Source organism: Eleutherodactylus coqui, chromosome 10 (assembly GCF_035609145.1).
Source record: "Eleutherodactylus coqui strain aEleCoq1 chromosome 10, aEleCoq1.hap1, whole genome shotgun sequence".
Classification (NCBI taxonomy): domain Eukaryota; kingdom Metazoa; phylum Chordata; class Amphibia; order Anura; family Eleutherodactylidae; genus Eleutherodactylus; species Eleutherodactylus coqui.
The window spans coordinates 5,843,610-5,860,056 of NC_089846.1; the positions used below are offsets into that span (position 1 = coordinate 5,843,610).

Below are 16,447 nucleotides of genomic sequence, written 5' to 3' on the forward strand. Positions count from 1 at the left end.
TCTCTGCATCCACACATACAATTCTGCATTCCTCTTCTTATATCCCTTTCACAGTCAAGGATAGAGCCTGCATCTACATCCCCCTCCTCAGCGACGACTACTTATTCTATTACACCTGACAGTTTTGGGGGGTGGAGGACCTGAACATTTACAGAAAGCACAGGCTGCCGGCAGGCAAGGACGCTGCCCCCGTCCCCCAATACACATCTTATATTTCTGGTACGCATCACTGGGACACTACAAGCCCCGGAGGACACAAGCCCACCCCCTGCTTCTACCATCACATTGTTAATGTAGATAACAAAAAAGAACGAGCGAGAAAGGAGACCGCAAGACGAGTCATTTAACCATTGGTCCTGTAACGACTACAGAAAGAACGAGCTTTATACATATTTAGAAGGATGCCAAATTTTCTAACGGAGCCGACAAAATCGAGGAGGCGGCAGGTAGAGGACCAACAGCACTAAGGGGCGTGAGGAAGGTCAATCCCGAATTACCTGACTCCTACCCCAGAAGTCCATCACTAGTCATCTCCTGCCATTGTGATGGAAGGTTACGTTCGCTCCTGTCACTCCGGCTGCGTTTACTCTGTCATGTATTCATGTCTGATGGATTGGTCGTAGACATTTGGTCTCCGTACGCCTGCAGAGCGTTGTTTCTCCGTGGACTTCTGCATGTCTCATGTACACAACTGTGGCGGCCACAGAGTTTCTGCAACATGTCTGCTGCATCAGAAATTACCAGAAAAGTTTTAGATCATCAACGTCAACCTAACATCTTGGAACGGTGCGATTTCCTAAGCATTATATGCCTATGAAACACCATTGTACGCCTATGAAAGGAGTCTGAGCCTGAGGACCCATTAAAGTAACCCCCCAGTATCTATCCCGTACAGGAGGGAGATGAGGGTATATTACCTGCAGCGGTTCTTCTTCGCGGTCCCTCCGATCCGTCAGGTCCAGATCCCATTTTCGGTCATCCAGAATAGTTACATGAATTTTCTAACTACCTATTGTACATCTGATCACCTGAGCAGCCATTGGCCAATCAGAGAGCAGGTACAGTGCATTGGTAGTCTAACACTATGAATACACTGTGGGGATTAGGTACTATGAAGATTGTGCCGGCCATATTAGACAGCTGAAAATGGGATCTGGAACTGGTGGAAGAGAGCGAGAACAGAGAAGAACAACTGCAGGCAATGGACCCCTCTCCTCCTCTAGTCCTGGAACAGCACTTGGTCCTGAAACCAGAGGGTCACTTTAACCCTTTCCAATCCAATTTGTATCCTGGTTTTCCTAGGGGGCTTACTCTTTTTCTGCCATTATACAACGGCGCTATATGCTGGCTAAAGCCAGTACTGCATGAGGTGACACGTTGGATAGGCTCCAACAGCAGAGAGGCTGGCAATGTACAGTAAGAGAATCCCGACGGACGTCTTCCAACTTTGGAGCTGTGCAGCCTTAAATCATAATGTCTTCAGAGGTCAGACAGTGGATTGGAAAGGGTTAAAGGAGTTGTCCAGCTGTAAACTATTGATGACCCATCACCCAGGACCCCTCGGGCCGAAGTGCTCATGAACGAAGCTGGTTTCTGAATAAAGGAGAAGGCTCCGTTCCTGGTGCAGTGGCCATGCTTGGTATTACAGGCAAAGTTCTCATTCAAGTCAATGACAACTTGGACTGAAATACCAAATTCGGCCAAGGCAGCGGGAACGGAGCCACCTGCTTCCTGAAGAATTCAGCTCAGTGCAAAAGCACGCTATCTGGCAAATAGCTGATTGGTGGGGTCCCTTGTGACATATCCCCACTGATCTACTATTGATGGACTACCCCGAGGATAGGCTATCAATAGTTTACAACTGGACAACCCCTTTAAGTATGACTGTATGATCAGCACAGGATATTGCAGAAACAAATCACCAAACTGAGCACAACCAAGTTTCCATTCCGACAGCTAAGACCATTGTTCCCAGGCATTCTCTGCTGATAATGAGTAAATGATCCAAGATACGTTGGCTCTCAGCCACAATCCTGGGTACCACAACAATCTGCCAACTGGAGACAGTAAAGCTGGCCAAAATGCTGCTTCTCACCTGCAAGAGGCCCGTTGACCTGCTGCAAGCTGCCAAGGATCTTCTCTCCAAGTAGATGGATAAGTCGGGTCACCACCTGAATAAGAGGAATCTGAGCATTAATTTCTGCCAGAGTTGGCCAATTCAACATTCCCCATCAATCAGCTGATAATGGGACAGGGAACTGGCGGAAAGGGGGCAGATATTGATTTTGTATGCATTTCAGTAATTGGGTTTCATCTCTCGCTGTTACTCTGCTCTGCCTGAAAGAATGGCAGTCATGTGAACCCTTCCAGAACCAAGGAAACGTGACACAGGTACAGATTTGTGGCAATATGATAGATTGAGAAATTTAAAAGAATTATAACATGCCATGACTGATATGAGAATTGTACAATGGATGGAGGAACAGGACCATTACAGACAAGAGCGTATAAAGCAAACATAAGGGAGTGCGCAGACTGTGTCTAAGTGTGGGACTTGGGATTAATAGCTTTGGATTCAGGGACTTTGGAAGAGTCACTTGTATGGAAGAGTAACTATGTATAGATATATCAGGGGTCAGTACAGAGATCTCTCCCGTCATCTATTATACCCAGGACTGTAACAAGGGGGCGCTCTAATAACTATCTATAGATATATCAGGGGTCAGTACAGAGATCTCTCCCGTCATCTATTATACCCAGGACTGTAACAAGGGGGCGCTCTAATAACTATGTAGAGATATATCAGGGGTCAGTACAGGGATCTCTCCCATCATCTATTATACCCAGGACTGTAACAAGGGGGCGCTCTAATAACTATGTATAGATATATCAGGAGTCAGTACAGAGATCTCTCCTGTCATCTATTATACCCAGGACTGTAACAAGAGGGCGCTCTAATAACTGTGTATAGATATATAGGGGTCAGTACAGAGATCTATCCCATCATCTATTATACCAAGGACTGTAACAAGAGGGCGCTCTAATAATTATGTATAATATATCAGGGGTCAGTACAGAGATCTCTCCCATCATCTATTATAACCAGGACTGTAACAAGGGAAGCTCTAATAACTATGTATAGATATATCAGGAGTCAGTACAGAGATCTCTCCCATCATCTATTATACCCAGGACTGTAACAAGGGAAGCTCTAATAACTATGTATAATATATCAAGGGTCAGTACAGAGATCTCTGCCATCATCTATTATACCCAGGACTGTAACAAGGGGGCGCTCTAATAACTATGTATAATATATCAGGGGTCAGTACAGAGATCTCTCTATCATCTATTATACCCAGGACTGTAACAAGGGGGAGCTCTAATAACTATGTATAGATATATCAGGGGTCAGTACAGAGATCTCTCCTATCATCTATTATACCCAGGACTGTAACAAGGGGGCGCTCTAATAACTATGTATAATATATCAGGGGTCAGTACAGGGATCTCTCCCATCATCTATTATTCCCAGGACTGTAAAAAGAGGACGCTCTAATAACTATATATAGATATATCAGGGGTCAGTACAGAGATCTCTCCCGTCATCTATTATACCCAGGACTGTAACAAGGGGGTGCTCTAATAACTATATATAATATATCAGGGGTCAGTACAGAGATCTCTCCCATCGTCTATTATAGCCAGGACTGTAAAAAGAGGACGCTCTCATAACTATGTACAGATATACCAGGGGTCAGTACAGAGATCTCTCCCATCATCTATTATACCCAGGACTGTAACAAGGGGGCGCTCTAATAACTATGTATAGATATATATATAGGGTTAGTACAGAGATCTCTCCCATCATCTATTATACCCAGGACTGTAACAAGAGGGCGCTCTAATAACTATGTATAAATATATCAGGGGTCAGTACAGAGATCTCTCCCATCATCTATTATAGCCAGGACTGTAACAAGGGGGTGCTCTAATAACTATGTATAAATATATCAGGGGTCAGTACAGAGATCTCTCCCATCATCTATTATAGCCAGGACTGTAACAAGGGGACGCTCTAATAAGTATGTATAGTTATATCAGGGGTCAGTACAGAGATCTCTCCTATCATCTATTATACCCAGGACTGTAACAAGGGGGCGCTCCAATAACTACATATAGATATATCAGGGGTCAGTACAGAGATCTCTACCATCATCTTTTATACCCAGGACTGTAACAAGGGGGCGCTCTAATAACTATGTATAGATATATCAGGGGTCAGTACAGAGATCTCTCCCATCATCTATTATGTCAAGGACTGTAACAAGGGGGCGCTCTAATAACTATGTACAATATATCAGGGGGTCAATACAGAGATCTCTGCCATCATCTATTATACCCAGGACTGTAACCAGTGGACGCTCTAATAACTATGTATAGATATATCAGGGGTCAGTACAGAGATCTCGTCCATCATCTATTATACCCAGGATTGTAACAAGGCGGCGCTCTAATAACATGTATAATATATCAGGGGACAATACAGAGATCTCTCCCATCATCTATTATACCCAGGACTGTAACAAGGGGGTGCTCTAATAACTATGTATAATATATCAGGGGTCAGTACAGAGATCTCTCCCATCATCTATTATGTCAAGGACTGTAACAAGGGGGCGCTCTAATAACTATGTACAATATATCAGGGGGTCAATACAGAGATCTCTGCCATCATCTATTATACCCAGGACTGTAACCAGTGGACGCTCTAATAACTGTGTATAATATATCAGGGGGTCAATACAGAGATCTCTGCCATCATCTATTATACCCAGGACTGTAACAAGGGGGCGCTCTAATAACTATGTATAGATATATCAGGGGTCAGTACAGAGATCTCTGTATGAGCGATAATCCTTCTGTCTAAATGGGCCTTTAGAAAGGTTCATTACTGTTACAGGTTTTCTGCATTTGTGAATAATGGCTCTCAATGCCGTTTGCTGGAGTCTCAGAGTCTTAAGTAATGACGTTGTACCCAGACTGGTAGATATCAATGACTTTGCTTCGGATCAGTGTTTGCCCTCTTCAGGACCTGGCATCGTGTGCTGCTTTTTGAGGCCTTCTAGTCAGCTTCTCATAGCCAGACAGGTTCTATTTAAAGTGCCCCAGTGTGTATCAGGTAGTCAGGGAAGCATTGCGGCCATCTTGGTTTACAGGAATCGGAGGGTTGCTAGAAGTGATGCTTGGTTTTAGCAGGCAGTAGTCACGTCTGGGTGCGACTAGTAAAACTAAACCAAACTGTCAACTGAACTTGGTTAAAAGCTTTGGGTCTTTAGTATAAAAAATTTTTAACAGCTGAGCATGAGAAAATAAAAAAAAAAAAAAAAAAGACAGCATACTCACCCGTCTGCGGCCCACAGCTGAGCGGCTCCCATTGCCTCATCCCCCGGCACGGATGGCCGCCAGTAGTCAGCTGACAGCTGCAGCCTATCAGAGACCAAAGCATCACCATCCAAAACTCTGCCACCATGGCGCCCAGGATATGAGCACTGGTGCTAGAAACTTAGGCTGCAGCAGTCACCTGACTTGCAGGGAGCGGGGCAGTGGGAGCTGCTTGGCCATGGCAATGGGGTGCGAAAACAGGTGAGCATGCTGTCCTTTATTATTTTTTCTCATGCGCAGCCCTTTAAGGCGGCTATTACACTAGCGCTAGTGGCTGCCACTACTGCTCACACTTTCCCAACAATTGCCGGCCTGAACCTGCAGTACAATTAGCTCTATTACAGCAGCCTTAATGGCACTCACGTAAGAGCAGCCGTAGTTGATTTACAGCTCGGGGGCAATCACTGGGTCACACAGGGCAGGTAGGACTGAACAGGATGTCCTTCAATAGACAGAATCAGCTTTTACAAACAGCTTTGTGCGATTATTCCGGTTATCTGTATCCAATACTAAAAGCCATCAGGTTATACAGCGGGCTGTGACCAATGTGCAGAAATAGAAAAAATTGGGAAGGGGTGCATACGGCTTCACAGCACGGTACATGTACTGACAGGTCACATTACTCCTATATACTTCTGTACAGTTATTATGACCTCAGGAAGAAGCCGGAGTGTGACTCATAAGTCCGTGAGGACGGTCCGCGTAGCGGAAAGCTTTCAAGTCAGCCGCTAATTATTCATTGAGCCCCGAGTCCTCACCAATGTACCGGATGTGACACTATAGTGTTGATGTGAGATGTCTGGGCGCTGAATGCAGACACCTCCTTACTCTGCTAATACAGAGCCGCTTTACGAGAATCTCAGCTGAAAACAAGACAATTATAACCACGTCAAATACCAGCATTGTTTCAGGCTAAAAGACACAATTTTCAGCAAAAGAAATAAAAAAATCTTGCTAAAAAGCCTGATGTCAGGAGGGTCCAGCAGTACCAGACCCCTCGGACTGCTTCCATAATGATCAGTTACACAGCGCCTTTGTGCTGTAACTAATTATTAGGACCAGCAGGAAGTACTTAACCCCCAGCAGTAGCTTTGGTGGCCGCTGATTATCACAGACACGAACCACTGACCCCCTCCAGCGTCTGACTGCATGTACAGGATGTGCAGTAAGCAGACACTGGGGAGACGTTAGTGGTCAGAACCTGTGATAAATCAATGGCCGCCAGCCCGGAGCTATGGAAGGAGATAAAGTACTTCCTGGTGGGATTGCTGCCCCACTGGAAGTACTGGGGGCACTATCACTACAGGGGCCACTATTACTGAGACCACAATTACTATAGGGCCACTGAGAAGGGGCATGATTAGTATAGGGGCCGCTGCATCCTCTCGAAACTAAACTCTCCACTTCTTTAGCCCACCAGGGAAATTTTAATTAGCATGAAATATTTTTATCCTATTTTCTTTCATATAAACCTGGGTGCGTCCGATAGTCCGAAATACACAGTGAGATACTGCAAACAGAAGCACTGAGCAGGGGGCCAGACCGATGACCTCGAGGACCTGAAGACCCCAGAGGACCCTGCCAACTCTACCAGTCTAGGATAAAGTAAAAATCTTTTTTTTTTTTTTTTTTTCTCAATAGCTAATGGTTCCCAAAGAGACTGCAGATGAATAAACCTGTAAACACATCCACCTCCCACTCCAGCTCAGGTGTAAGTGCTGCATACCTGGGGATACTTGCGTTTGATGGACGTCAGCGCTCCCTCAGGTAGTTTAGCAAGTTCGGAGTCCCGTACGGCGTGGACAGTTGTGGCTCTTGGTTGGTGCGTTAAGGCTTCCACCTGTATTCACAACGAGAAGTCAGAACATTAAAGGTCAACCTATGGGCCTAAAGTCTAGGTTTCCAGTACCAGAGGTGCAAAAGAAGGAAAACATGAGATGATACAAGAGCACACACTTCACGGTTTGTCCGGGGTCAGGTGAAGCTTAATCTTTGTACAGTGCAAGCTGCAAAAAATGTCTAGTCCGTGAGACGCGATAAAGGCTCCATAGGGAAACATGGGCTGCTTTAAAAAAATAAAATAAAAAAAATCCGCAAAATCGCTTAAATATTGAGCAGGTCGCAATTTTTCTCTCTCACAACACTGCATCAGAGAAAACATTGTGAATGCGAAGGAAACCGTTGGAAAGCTTCACATACACGCGATTTGTAACACTTGTCGCATTGTGAGAAAATGGCGCGATTTAGTCGCCCGCGTGAAAGCAGCCTCCAGGTCCCTTTATACGGGCCAACTATAGGGTCAATCCACTGACTGACTATCACTCCTGTACTTTAGTCACTGAGGTGAATGGAGGCGGAGGGTCGGGGACCTTCCAGCGGACCGCCTCTATTCACAGTAAAGAGGAGTCGCTCATGGATTACACAAGCCGATGGTGGATTGGTTTTTAGTTCACTCCGACAGGTGAGCGATTTCTGCGAGTCCTGTTGGAGGTCGTGATTACACAGGACGATCATTGCCTGAATCTGCTGTTTCTGTAGTGGCCCAGAGTTGGGGTATCTTTGGAGTGTATCTGTCTGGTGTCTGTTACTAATCTTTGGGGTGGCAAGTAACTTGTTTTGTTGGGCGTGTTTGGAGGTCTAGAGACGTTGGGAGCGGAGTTAAGTTGGGGAGAAGAGAGATGTAGTCGGTGGAGGAGGACGTCTGAACAGGAGGCCGAAGCTCTGGTGTTTTTGTGGAACCTCGCGCTACCTCATTTGCCATGGGATGCGTCCGCACAGGGTACGGGGGCTCGGAGTGCGGAGCCTTCTGGAGGAGTTGGTGGTTTTGATCGTACGTTCCTCTGCTTAATTACTGACTCAAGGAACAAGGTTGAGCGTTACCGAGGACTTTATAGAGTGTGACTGAAGTAACCAAAGAAAGGACATAACAAGTAAGAAGGAGGGGGGGGGGGGTGTTTTCCCCATGTCAGGGGTGTATCCCCAGGGACTGTTCCTTACATACCCGAGATGGAGGACGCCTAAAGTGTCGGGAGAGGAAACTAACTCCTAGAAATGTGTGTGTCGAAAAATTACATCAGAGGGAAAATTTGTAAGAGGTGTTATGCCCCAGACTGTCACCTTATTCTGTTCTTGGAAAGTCAAAGCTGAAAACGTGAGTAAAAGTAAACAGAGTGCCTCCGGTTTAAAACCATCCATTGACTGTGGGACTCTTAAGCAACTGCTCCCTTGGTAAGAGGCACTGGCGTCACATGACATACCAGTAAAAAACTCCTTTAACAAGGCTACTAATTTCGGGTCTTGTATGTGGTTGGACAGGCCACCGCTTCGGATACAGCGGGTAGAGACGGTAGAGTCACCCGTGACACAACAGGAGTTTATTACCCACTGTCTCCCCGGCCAAAGGGCCGACCAGCACACTACATCTCCAGTGGGAATTCAGGTGATCATCATTCCATGTAAAGGTAACTTAAGGGAGATAAGTCTGCTAGACAACACCGGCTTATTTCCCTCGCAAAGCAAAGGATCAGACAATGAAAATCCAACCTCCCAGAAGGTATGTGGGGGCCAAAAGCAGTACAGGACCTGCAGGATTGTAGACCGAGCTGATATGTATGGCCAGCTTAAACAGTTTGTCCAAAGTAGATTATAGTTAATCAAAACCCCCGGGAATTAGCTGAAATAGCTAAGGAAGAGACATTTTATACATGTGGCCCTCGGTCCGGGCTACCAGAGAGACCGGGATTTCCCTTTAAGACAAACTAATGCCACAACAGAGCGCACGGTTCTTCCTCCGGCTGCGGTACCCACAGGGCTATCGGTACCACTTTTGGAGTTCCACTTCCTGAAGAATGGTGGTAATCAAACTTTTAGGGGATTTCACATGAACAGAGTATAACAGACAAGGACCTCAGAAGCCACGGTGAGGTGTGTGATGGGTTTATGCCTTAGAAATTCGGGAATTGTAAAACTAATTCTATTCCATATATAAGTAATCAGCACAACCCGGTATGCAGCTCTACATCCATACACCACAAAGTGTGACCATGGTGACATCGCTCAGGATCTGACGCCCCCGACACGCTGCTCCTAGGAAACACTGCATCCACCTATGAGGCCTAATATCCCATCCTGGTGTTTGTGACAGCGGGGCCAATTAGTGCAGATTAGAGGTAGAAAACAGAGAACAGCTTACCTAGCAACTAGCGATCACGAAGCGTTAATGCGTCACTCGCTATTTTAGTTTGGGAGACAGAAAAAGAAACCGATAAACGGGGTCAGCGCTATATACAGACCTGCAGGAGTCCCGCAGGACGCGGCTATACTGGGCACACGCTTACCTCACCCGTACCACCGCACAACGCTCCGCCAATGCTCTAGAAAACGGACAGTTCTCAGCTGCTTTTAATGTTAACCCCTTAGTGACACGGCCTATTCTGGTTGTAAAGATGCAACGATTTTGGGAAGGGTTTTCATCTACACTTTTCATAACCTTATTCTTCAAATCGACACGGACGTATGAAGAGGTGTTTTTTCTGTGGCGAGTTGTAGTTTTTATTGGTACAATTTTGGGGGTCCATATAATAGATTGTACAACTTTATTAACTTTTGTTTAGTTGGGAGGGCCAGGAGAAAAACATGCATCGATTCTGCCATTGTTTTTTGGAGGAATTTTGTTTTTGTAGCGATGCTCCTTCAGCATTAATAGCAGGATGCACTTTTTCTGCGGGCCGGTAGGATTACTACAATACCAAAATTATAGATTTCTCTTACAGTTTCCCCTGATTCACAATAAAACCCTCTTTTTGTTTTGGAAATTATTATTTTTTGCTTCGCTGCATTCAAACTCCCAGAACACTTATTTTTCTATTGGCTCCACCGGCCTCTGCACAAACAGCCGCGACGTTTCGACAGTCCCTAGAGCCTGTCCAGCTCTGCTATCTCACAATGGAGAATTCTGTACTGAATCCTGTTATCTAACAGATATACTATTTCTCCACAGACGGAGCTCTGCGAAGGCTTGTCTTTTGCGCGATGAGCTGTAGTTTTTCTTGCTACCATATTCTGGTAATACGGCTTTTTCATCACTTTTATTGCACGGTTTGGGAGGCTAAATGATTCCTTTTTTCATTTTTATTTTCACACTTTTTGCTGTGCAGGATAAAAAGTGTGTTTAATTTATCGTACATGTCGGTACGATGCTAAACTTGTGGGCTTTGATTCATTTGATTAAAATAAACAAAGTCGGGGAAAGTGGGCAAAAAAGGGGTTTTTAATTACTATGTTTTTCTTCCATTTTTTATGTCCCTGTAGGGGACTTGAACCTGTGATGCTATGATGTACTTCTATACTGCAATGTATTCTCACTATTATTAATGATCATAGGCCATGGCTCCCCATTGATCCTCCACGATTACATGCTTAGTCATCTGAACCCACTGATAATGGCGGGCCAGACAACTGATCTCCCTCACACGTGATCCGCGCCCATAGGGAATCATTGGACGCCCGCAGGTAATTAAATACCTGCGGATGTCATATTTTTCCCTTGCGTGTGGATCGTGCATGCAGGAAAGCACCCGCAGTATGCTCCATTTCGTGAGGTTTTCCTGCACGGATGGCTCCCACGGCTTCCATTGAAGCTGTCACTGCGTCCGTGCTGCGGACCGCGGGAAAGCAAGAGTTTTAAAAAAAACAAAAAAAAAACGCGCACAGTTCATGCGCATCGCGCGCTGCTGGCGTGCCGAGCACATCCGCCAGGTCGAAGGAAGAAGATCTGGCTGCGACGGAGGGGAGACCCGCAGCGTCTGGACAGGCAAGTATAATTGATTTTCTGGCCTCATGTCTGCAAGAAAGGAGGGACCCGCTAAGGGATTCTGCATGGAGCCATTTTTTGAGCCATAATCGTTGCATGTAATGGATCTCGGTTCAGCATGAAATCCATCATCCAGCAGAACAGCTGATAAGCCGGACCACAGGCTGTGTTCTGCCCGGGGAGAGCGGATAACAGGTTATTACATTGTCTTAACTGTCAGCCCCGTGGCTGAACAAAGGGAATTCATTCAAAAAGTAGCTGGTGTCTGTTCCCTGATTACAGCTCCGGGCGGCTAACATGCTACTAATTGGTACTAATAGGAATTAGTACCAAGTAGTAGTTCATGCAAAAACGATTGCTCAAAAGCCATCTTTTGAGCGATTATCTTTGTGTCTAAATGCACCTTAATGTGTATGGGGGCGGCTCAACTTTCCTTTGGCATATGATGTTGGGGAGAGGAGGTTCTTGGACGGGTTCATGAGCATTACAATGTCCGAAGCTTTACTTTCCCAGAGAGATAAGTTGCCAGTAAAGATATCTGTCTTCTGCTCATCTCCCTGAACACCGGAATGCTCAGCCGATCCGAACGCTCATGTATTGGGAGCCGAGAAAACCTGTTGACCTTGTATTAACATCTCTATAATCATCTATTTGATCCCCGGCAGTCCAGTCCTTGTAGTTGGGGCCCTTTTACACGGGCCGATAAATCGTTCAGATTCCTGCATCCAGTGTAAATGCTGCCCATCTGAACAACAAGTGGCAATTTGTTTGCTTCTCGTTCGTCATCCAGTTTCTGCATGCAGAAAACCAAACAACGGATCGGCTCGTGCAAACAGGCAGTCGTTAATCTATGAATGACTGGCTATTCAATGTGAATGGAGGCGGGTGGGACGTAATGACCCCCAGTCGCTCCACCTCCATTCACTAGCACAGGAATGATCATTGCTGGGACGACACGTTAGGGATCTGTGCCTGACAAGTTATCCCATGTAAGAGGGCCCTTAGGCTTTGTTCAAAATGGCTGCAGAGGTGACGTTCCATATAGCCAATCTCTGGCCTCAGTGGTATATGGCACAAGACATCAGAGGACGGGCACATAATGCCACCACTGCAGCCATGTGGTAACAAACGGCACGGAGGACTGGAGTGGGGGCGCTGCAGCGTCCAGGACAACAAATCAGTTTATGCCATTTATTGCATTTGCATAATATTTTAAAATCCCTCGGACAACCTTTTAGGTATTCTTCTCAGTAACCAGACGCAGAGATTATTGTATTTTCTGCAGTGGAGTGATAGGGGCGTTCCTCAGTGCCCCCCCATTATTCACAGTCCATCAGGTACAAACGAGGTTCCCAATGATCCTGTCTTATAATATGCTAAAGCTTGATAAAGGACGCCGTTGTCTGAAACCTCGCTATACCCGTGTCTATAGCAGAGGGCACCCGCGCCCACAGCCCAGGGCACCCACGCCCCACAGCCCAGGGCACCCGCGCCCCACAGCCCAGGGCACCCGCGCCCCACAGCCCAGGGCACCCGCGCCCCACAGCCCAGGGCACCCGCGCCCCACAGCCCAGGGCACCCGCGCCCCACATCTGGATTACGGCACATTTTGTTTGTCTGTGGAAACTTCTTATATAAAACAAGTACTCGTACGCGCTTCCTACCTCAGAGGTCTGCGGTGCGATTGCTCTATTTTAGGATTAATGAAGATCTAGAGACCCCGAGGCAGCGAGGGTCTACACTCGCACACAGCGGTTACCTGTGCATCCCCTTCGCAGGGGTCTGGTACGACCTACGCTTCTATCTGTCAGGCTCCGTGGAGGCGCAGCTCTCCTATTCTCTATGGGGGGGTTCTTTCAGCTGACTTTATTAACAAGGACCCCAGGTCGTCACCCGCAGACAGCTGTGTCCATTTTCTTAAACAGCTGTTAATAAAATGAAGTGTTCAAAAAGCACAAGTTAATACTAGTTTCTGTTAAAGACCGGCTTGCACCACAATTGCTATGCTTTGAAGCCAGAATTCTGGGACCCGTGGGTTAAATTGCCTCCTCCCATGTATAGGAAGCCGGGGCGACTGTGACTAAGGGCTCGTGCCCACGGGTATACAGCCTTCATGTCACCCGATGACCAGATCCCGCAGTAAACTGTCACACGGTCAGGAGAAGTAAGGATGCGGCTGCATGCAGCTGATTTGCTGCCCATTTCGGTGCCCCTGACCCGCCGCATGTGAACACATCCTGAAGGAAGGTTTAGCCACATAAGACTGCAGGTGGGATTCTGCTGACTACAAGCTGAAAACGGTCTGTGATAAATCAGCCGAGCACCATGTGATCCGCACGGCGGCGGCGGCGACCTCTATTCCTCCGGCAGGAAGACATTTCTAGAGTTTAGAGAGTTATGAGCCAAGTAAGTGAGCAGAGCGGAATATTAATGCTCTCTAGGAGGACGACATATCTAGGATAGTGCAATGGAACGGACAGGAACGCGCCAGAAGGGTCACTCAGCCAGAGAATTACGAGTCATTAATACTGATTGGATTCTCCAACAAACATGGGAGCCGGTAAAATCTACGCATCAATACCAAAAGCACTGCACAGAATAAATGCCCTTCATCGCCGCGGTGCTACATACTAACCTCCGCACCATAAATAAGAATAGACCAGTCTATGAGAATACACATGTATATAGAATCGCAGACATATACAACGCTGAGTAGACGCTCCATCCGTGGTAGGCGGCCAGTACAGCTTCTCTAGTGCCCACCCAACGAATACAGATGGCGACAGAAAGCAGTCAATACAAGTCAAAAGCCACATTTTAAAGGGGCATTCCCATCAGATCAAATCATAGGCAAGATAGCAATACCCCCCCCTGCAGAGGCCATGATGGGCAGGAGTACGGAAACAGGCAAGCGGCCTGTGCTGCGCTATTTCTGTTCACTTCTGTGGAAGTGTCGGAAACAACGCAGGACAACCCACCTGACTGTTTCCGTACTTCTGTCCTTCCCGGCTTGTCTCATACAACTGGGGACATCATGAGATAGATGTGGGACCCATATACATCGGACTTTAATATGATATATCCTAAAAGTCTGAGATGAGGATATCCCAAGAGACTCTGTCCGCAGTAAAGCTCATGCAAACCTGCTGACAGAGTCACAAAGGGGATGGGGAGCAGCCGTCAGCAACCGCATCAGCGAGGAAGATAACTTGTAATCTGCAGCATGCCGCGCCACAAGAGTTCTGCAGGCGGACTTCTGCCTCTGAAGCTTTCCTTCTCTCCAATCAGGAGATGGCTACAGCTATCAATCTATGTTTAAGGGCGTCTGATTGGGTGGAACTTCTCCCTCCTGTGCTCTCCCTGTGTCCACAGAGAACTTGTGGGGGGCGCACCAGATTAAAAGGTGCATTTCGCCCTGATGGGCTAACAGCTGTAATAAAGGCATAGTGCCCCTATGGTGCCTTCCTGCTCCCCTATGGTGCCTTCCTGCGCCCCTATGGAGATCTGCTGACACAATCTCTTTAAAGCCTTGTACATGTTTGGCGAGATAGAAACAAGAGGCCTGAGGAGCAGCCTAAGGGAACCAATATATAGATTGCTGGCATCAAGCATTTGTATTTCTGCATAGAAGAAAGCTAAATGTGAAGCATCTTCAGAGCTGTAAGAGAAACGCCGCCATGTCTTACCACTCCAATGAGATCTCCTCGGCCGTATTCTCCTGTCAGCTGCTTCTTTCCATCATCCTTCCTAATAACCGACCGCAGCCGTCCATTGAGAACAATGTAGGTGCAGTCAGATTTATCACCTTGTCTGGGGAGAAAAGAAATTCACTTGAATGAGATGTGAAAAGGTGCCTTAAAGCTGCCGTTAGTCAGCAGACTGTCTTACTAGCAGGTCATACTTACACCAATGGGGCATAAAAGCAGTGAGGCCTATTCTTCAGCCCAGCAAGACACCAAGTGTGGAGTGACGCCGCTGCACGCTGAGTGGGACAGTTGCCACAGCCAGCGATTATGGTGCAGGGTCCTAATAATTGGAATAGGACCGGTTTATGATACTTGCTGTGGGTCCAACTGTTGCTTTGGTAACGGTTTAGCTCAGCATGCAATGGCGCCTCTCCACGACTGTTGTCATGGGGGTGGCCATCTTGTCTGAACTGTAGTTAGTAATATTGAAAGATATACTTTGCACAATACACAAGGAGAGAGCCGTTGACTTCCATGGGAGAGGTTTGTGAGTATGCTCTGTGACCCTTGGGGGGGAGGGGTGACCATGACATACAGACGTCTATGGGAGAGGGTTGTGGGCTTGCTCTGTGACCTGTAGATGGAAGGGGGTGAGCGGGGACAATGCCTTATTGTGAATGGTGACTCCTAGGATAATGAGATGACTGCTCAGCAGAGAGCTCTACAGAACAAGCAGCATCAGATGATCATGAGGCTTAGAGGTCGATGTGGAAACTGATGAATTTTATGGGGGTTTTTATGAATACAGGTCTTGACACTAAAAAAAAATTCTTTTAAAATACGTTTAACATAAAAACTTGATAATAAGTTAAATAATAGAGTCATCTAGCAATCATTTTTCAATGACGTTTTCCCTCTGAAGGTCTTGTCTTACTATGACAACCCATTCTAAAGGGTGAAGCCAGCACAGCAGTCGCTGAGGTTTCAGTCGCTGGACACAGAGCAGGCGGTTAAACATTTCGACTGCAGCGACCTCTACAGGAATAATGTAGTATAGCACAGAAGTCATTGAGTTGAATGGTCGTTGTGTAATACGAGGCCGGGCTGAAGCCTGTTGGTACTTTGGTCCAGAGAGGATCCCCCTCTATGACATCCAAATATCTTCTCAAATTAATATATAAGCAAATTCCAGTTCTTTGTAATCATAAGGATCTTTTTTAATCCTGTTCTTTAACAAGTGATTGTCCTACTTATTTGGGCAGTTTGTTAGCGATGCGCTGTGATGCCGGCGGCTGACATGTCTGGAGCTCGAAGATTGGGCCGGTCCTAACTGTGGAGTAGGTCTCTATTGTTGGGCAGGAGAGGAGGACATCGGAGTACTGAGGGAGATGCTGCACTACTAAAACCACGAGCACGCATGAAGAATACATAGTGAGTCCTCTGTGGGCCTCTAAGAGGTCAATGTGGCCTCTTGTGATTACAGTAAGTTGGTCACCATTCAGCT

At 46.6% G+C, this 16,447-nt stretch overlaps 1 protein-coding gene across 6 annotated transcripts in view; it reads right to left on the reverse strand.

The window, feature by feature from the left end:
* The window catches only part of PNPLA7 (patatin like phospholipase domain containing 7), a 170,537-nt gene that overhangs the window by 73,737 nt on the left and 80,353 nt on the right, over positions 1-16,447 (reverse strand). For all 6 annotated transcript variants that reach the window (XM_066580080.1, XM_066580078.1, XM_066580079.1 and 3 more), the window contains 3 exons: positions 14,944-15,067; positions 7,172-7,285; positions 2,096-2,171 (listed from right to left, as the gene is read on the reverse strand). In XM_066580080.1, the coding sequence (XP_066436177.1) occupies positions 2,096-2,171; positions 7,172-7,285; positions 14,944-15,067 (314 nt within the window). The remainder of the gene's footprint in view (positions 1-2,095; positions 2,172-7,171; positions 7,286-14,943; positions 15,068-16,447) is intronic.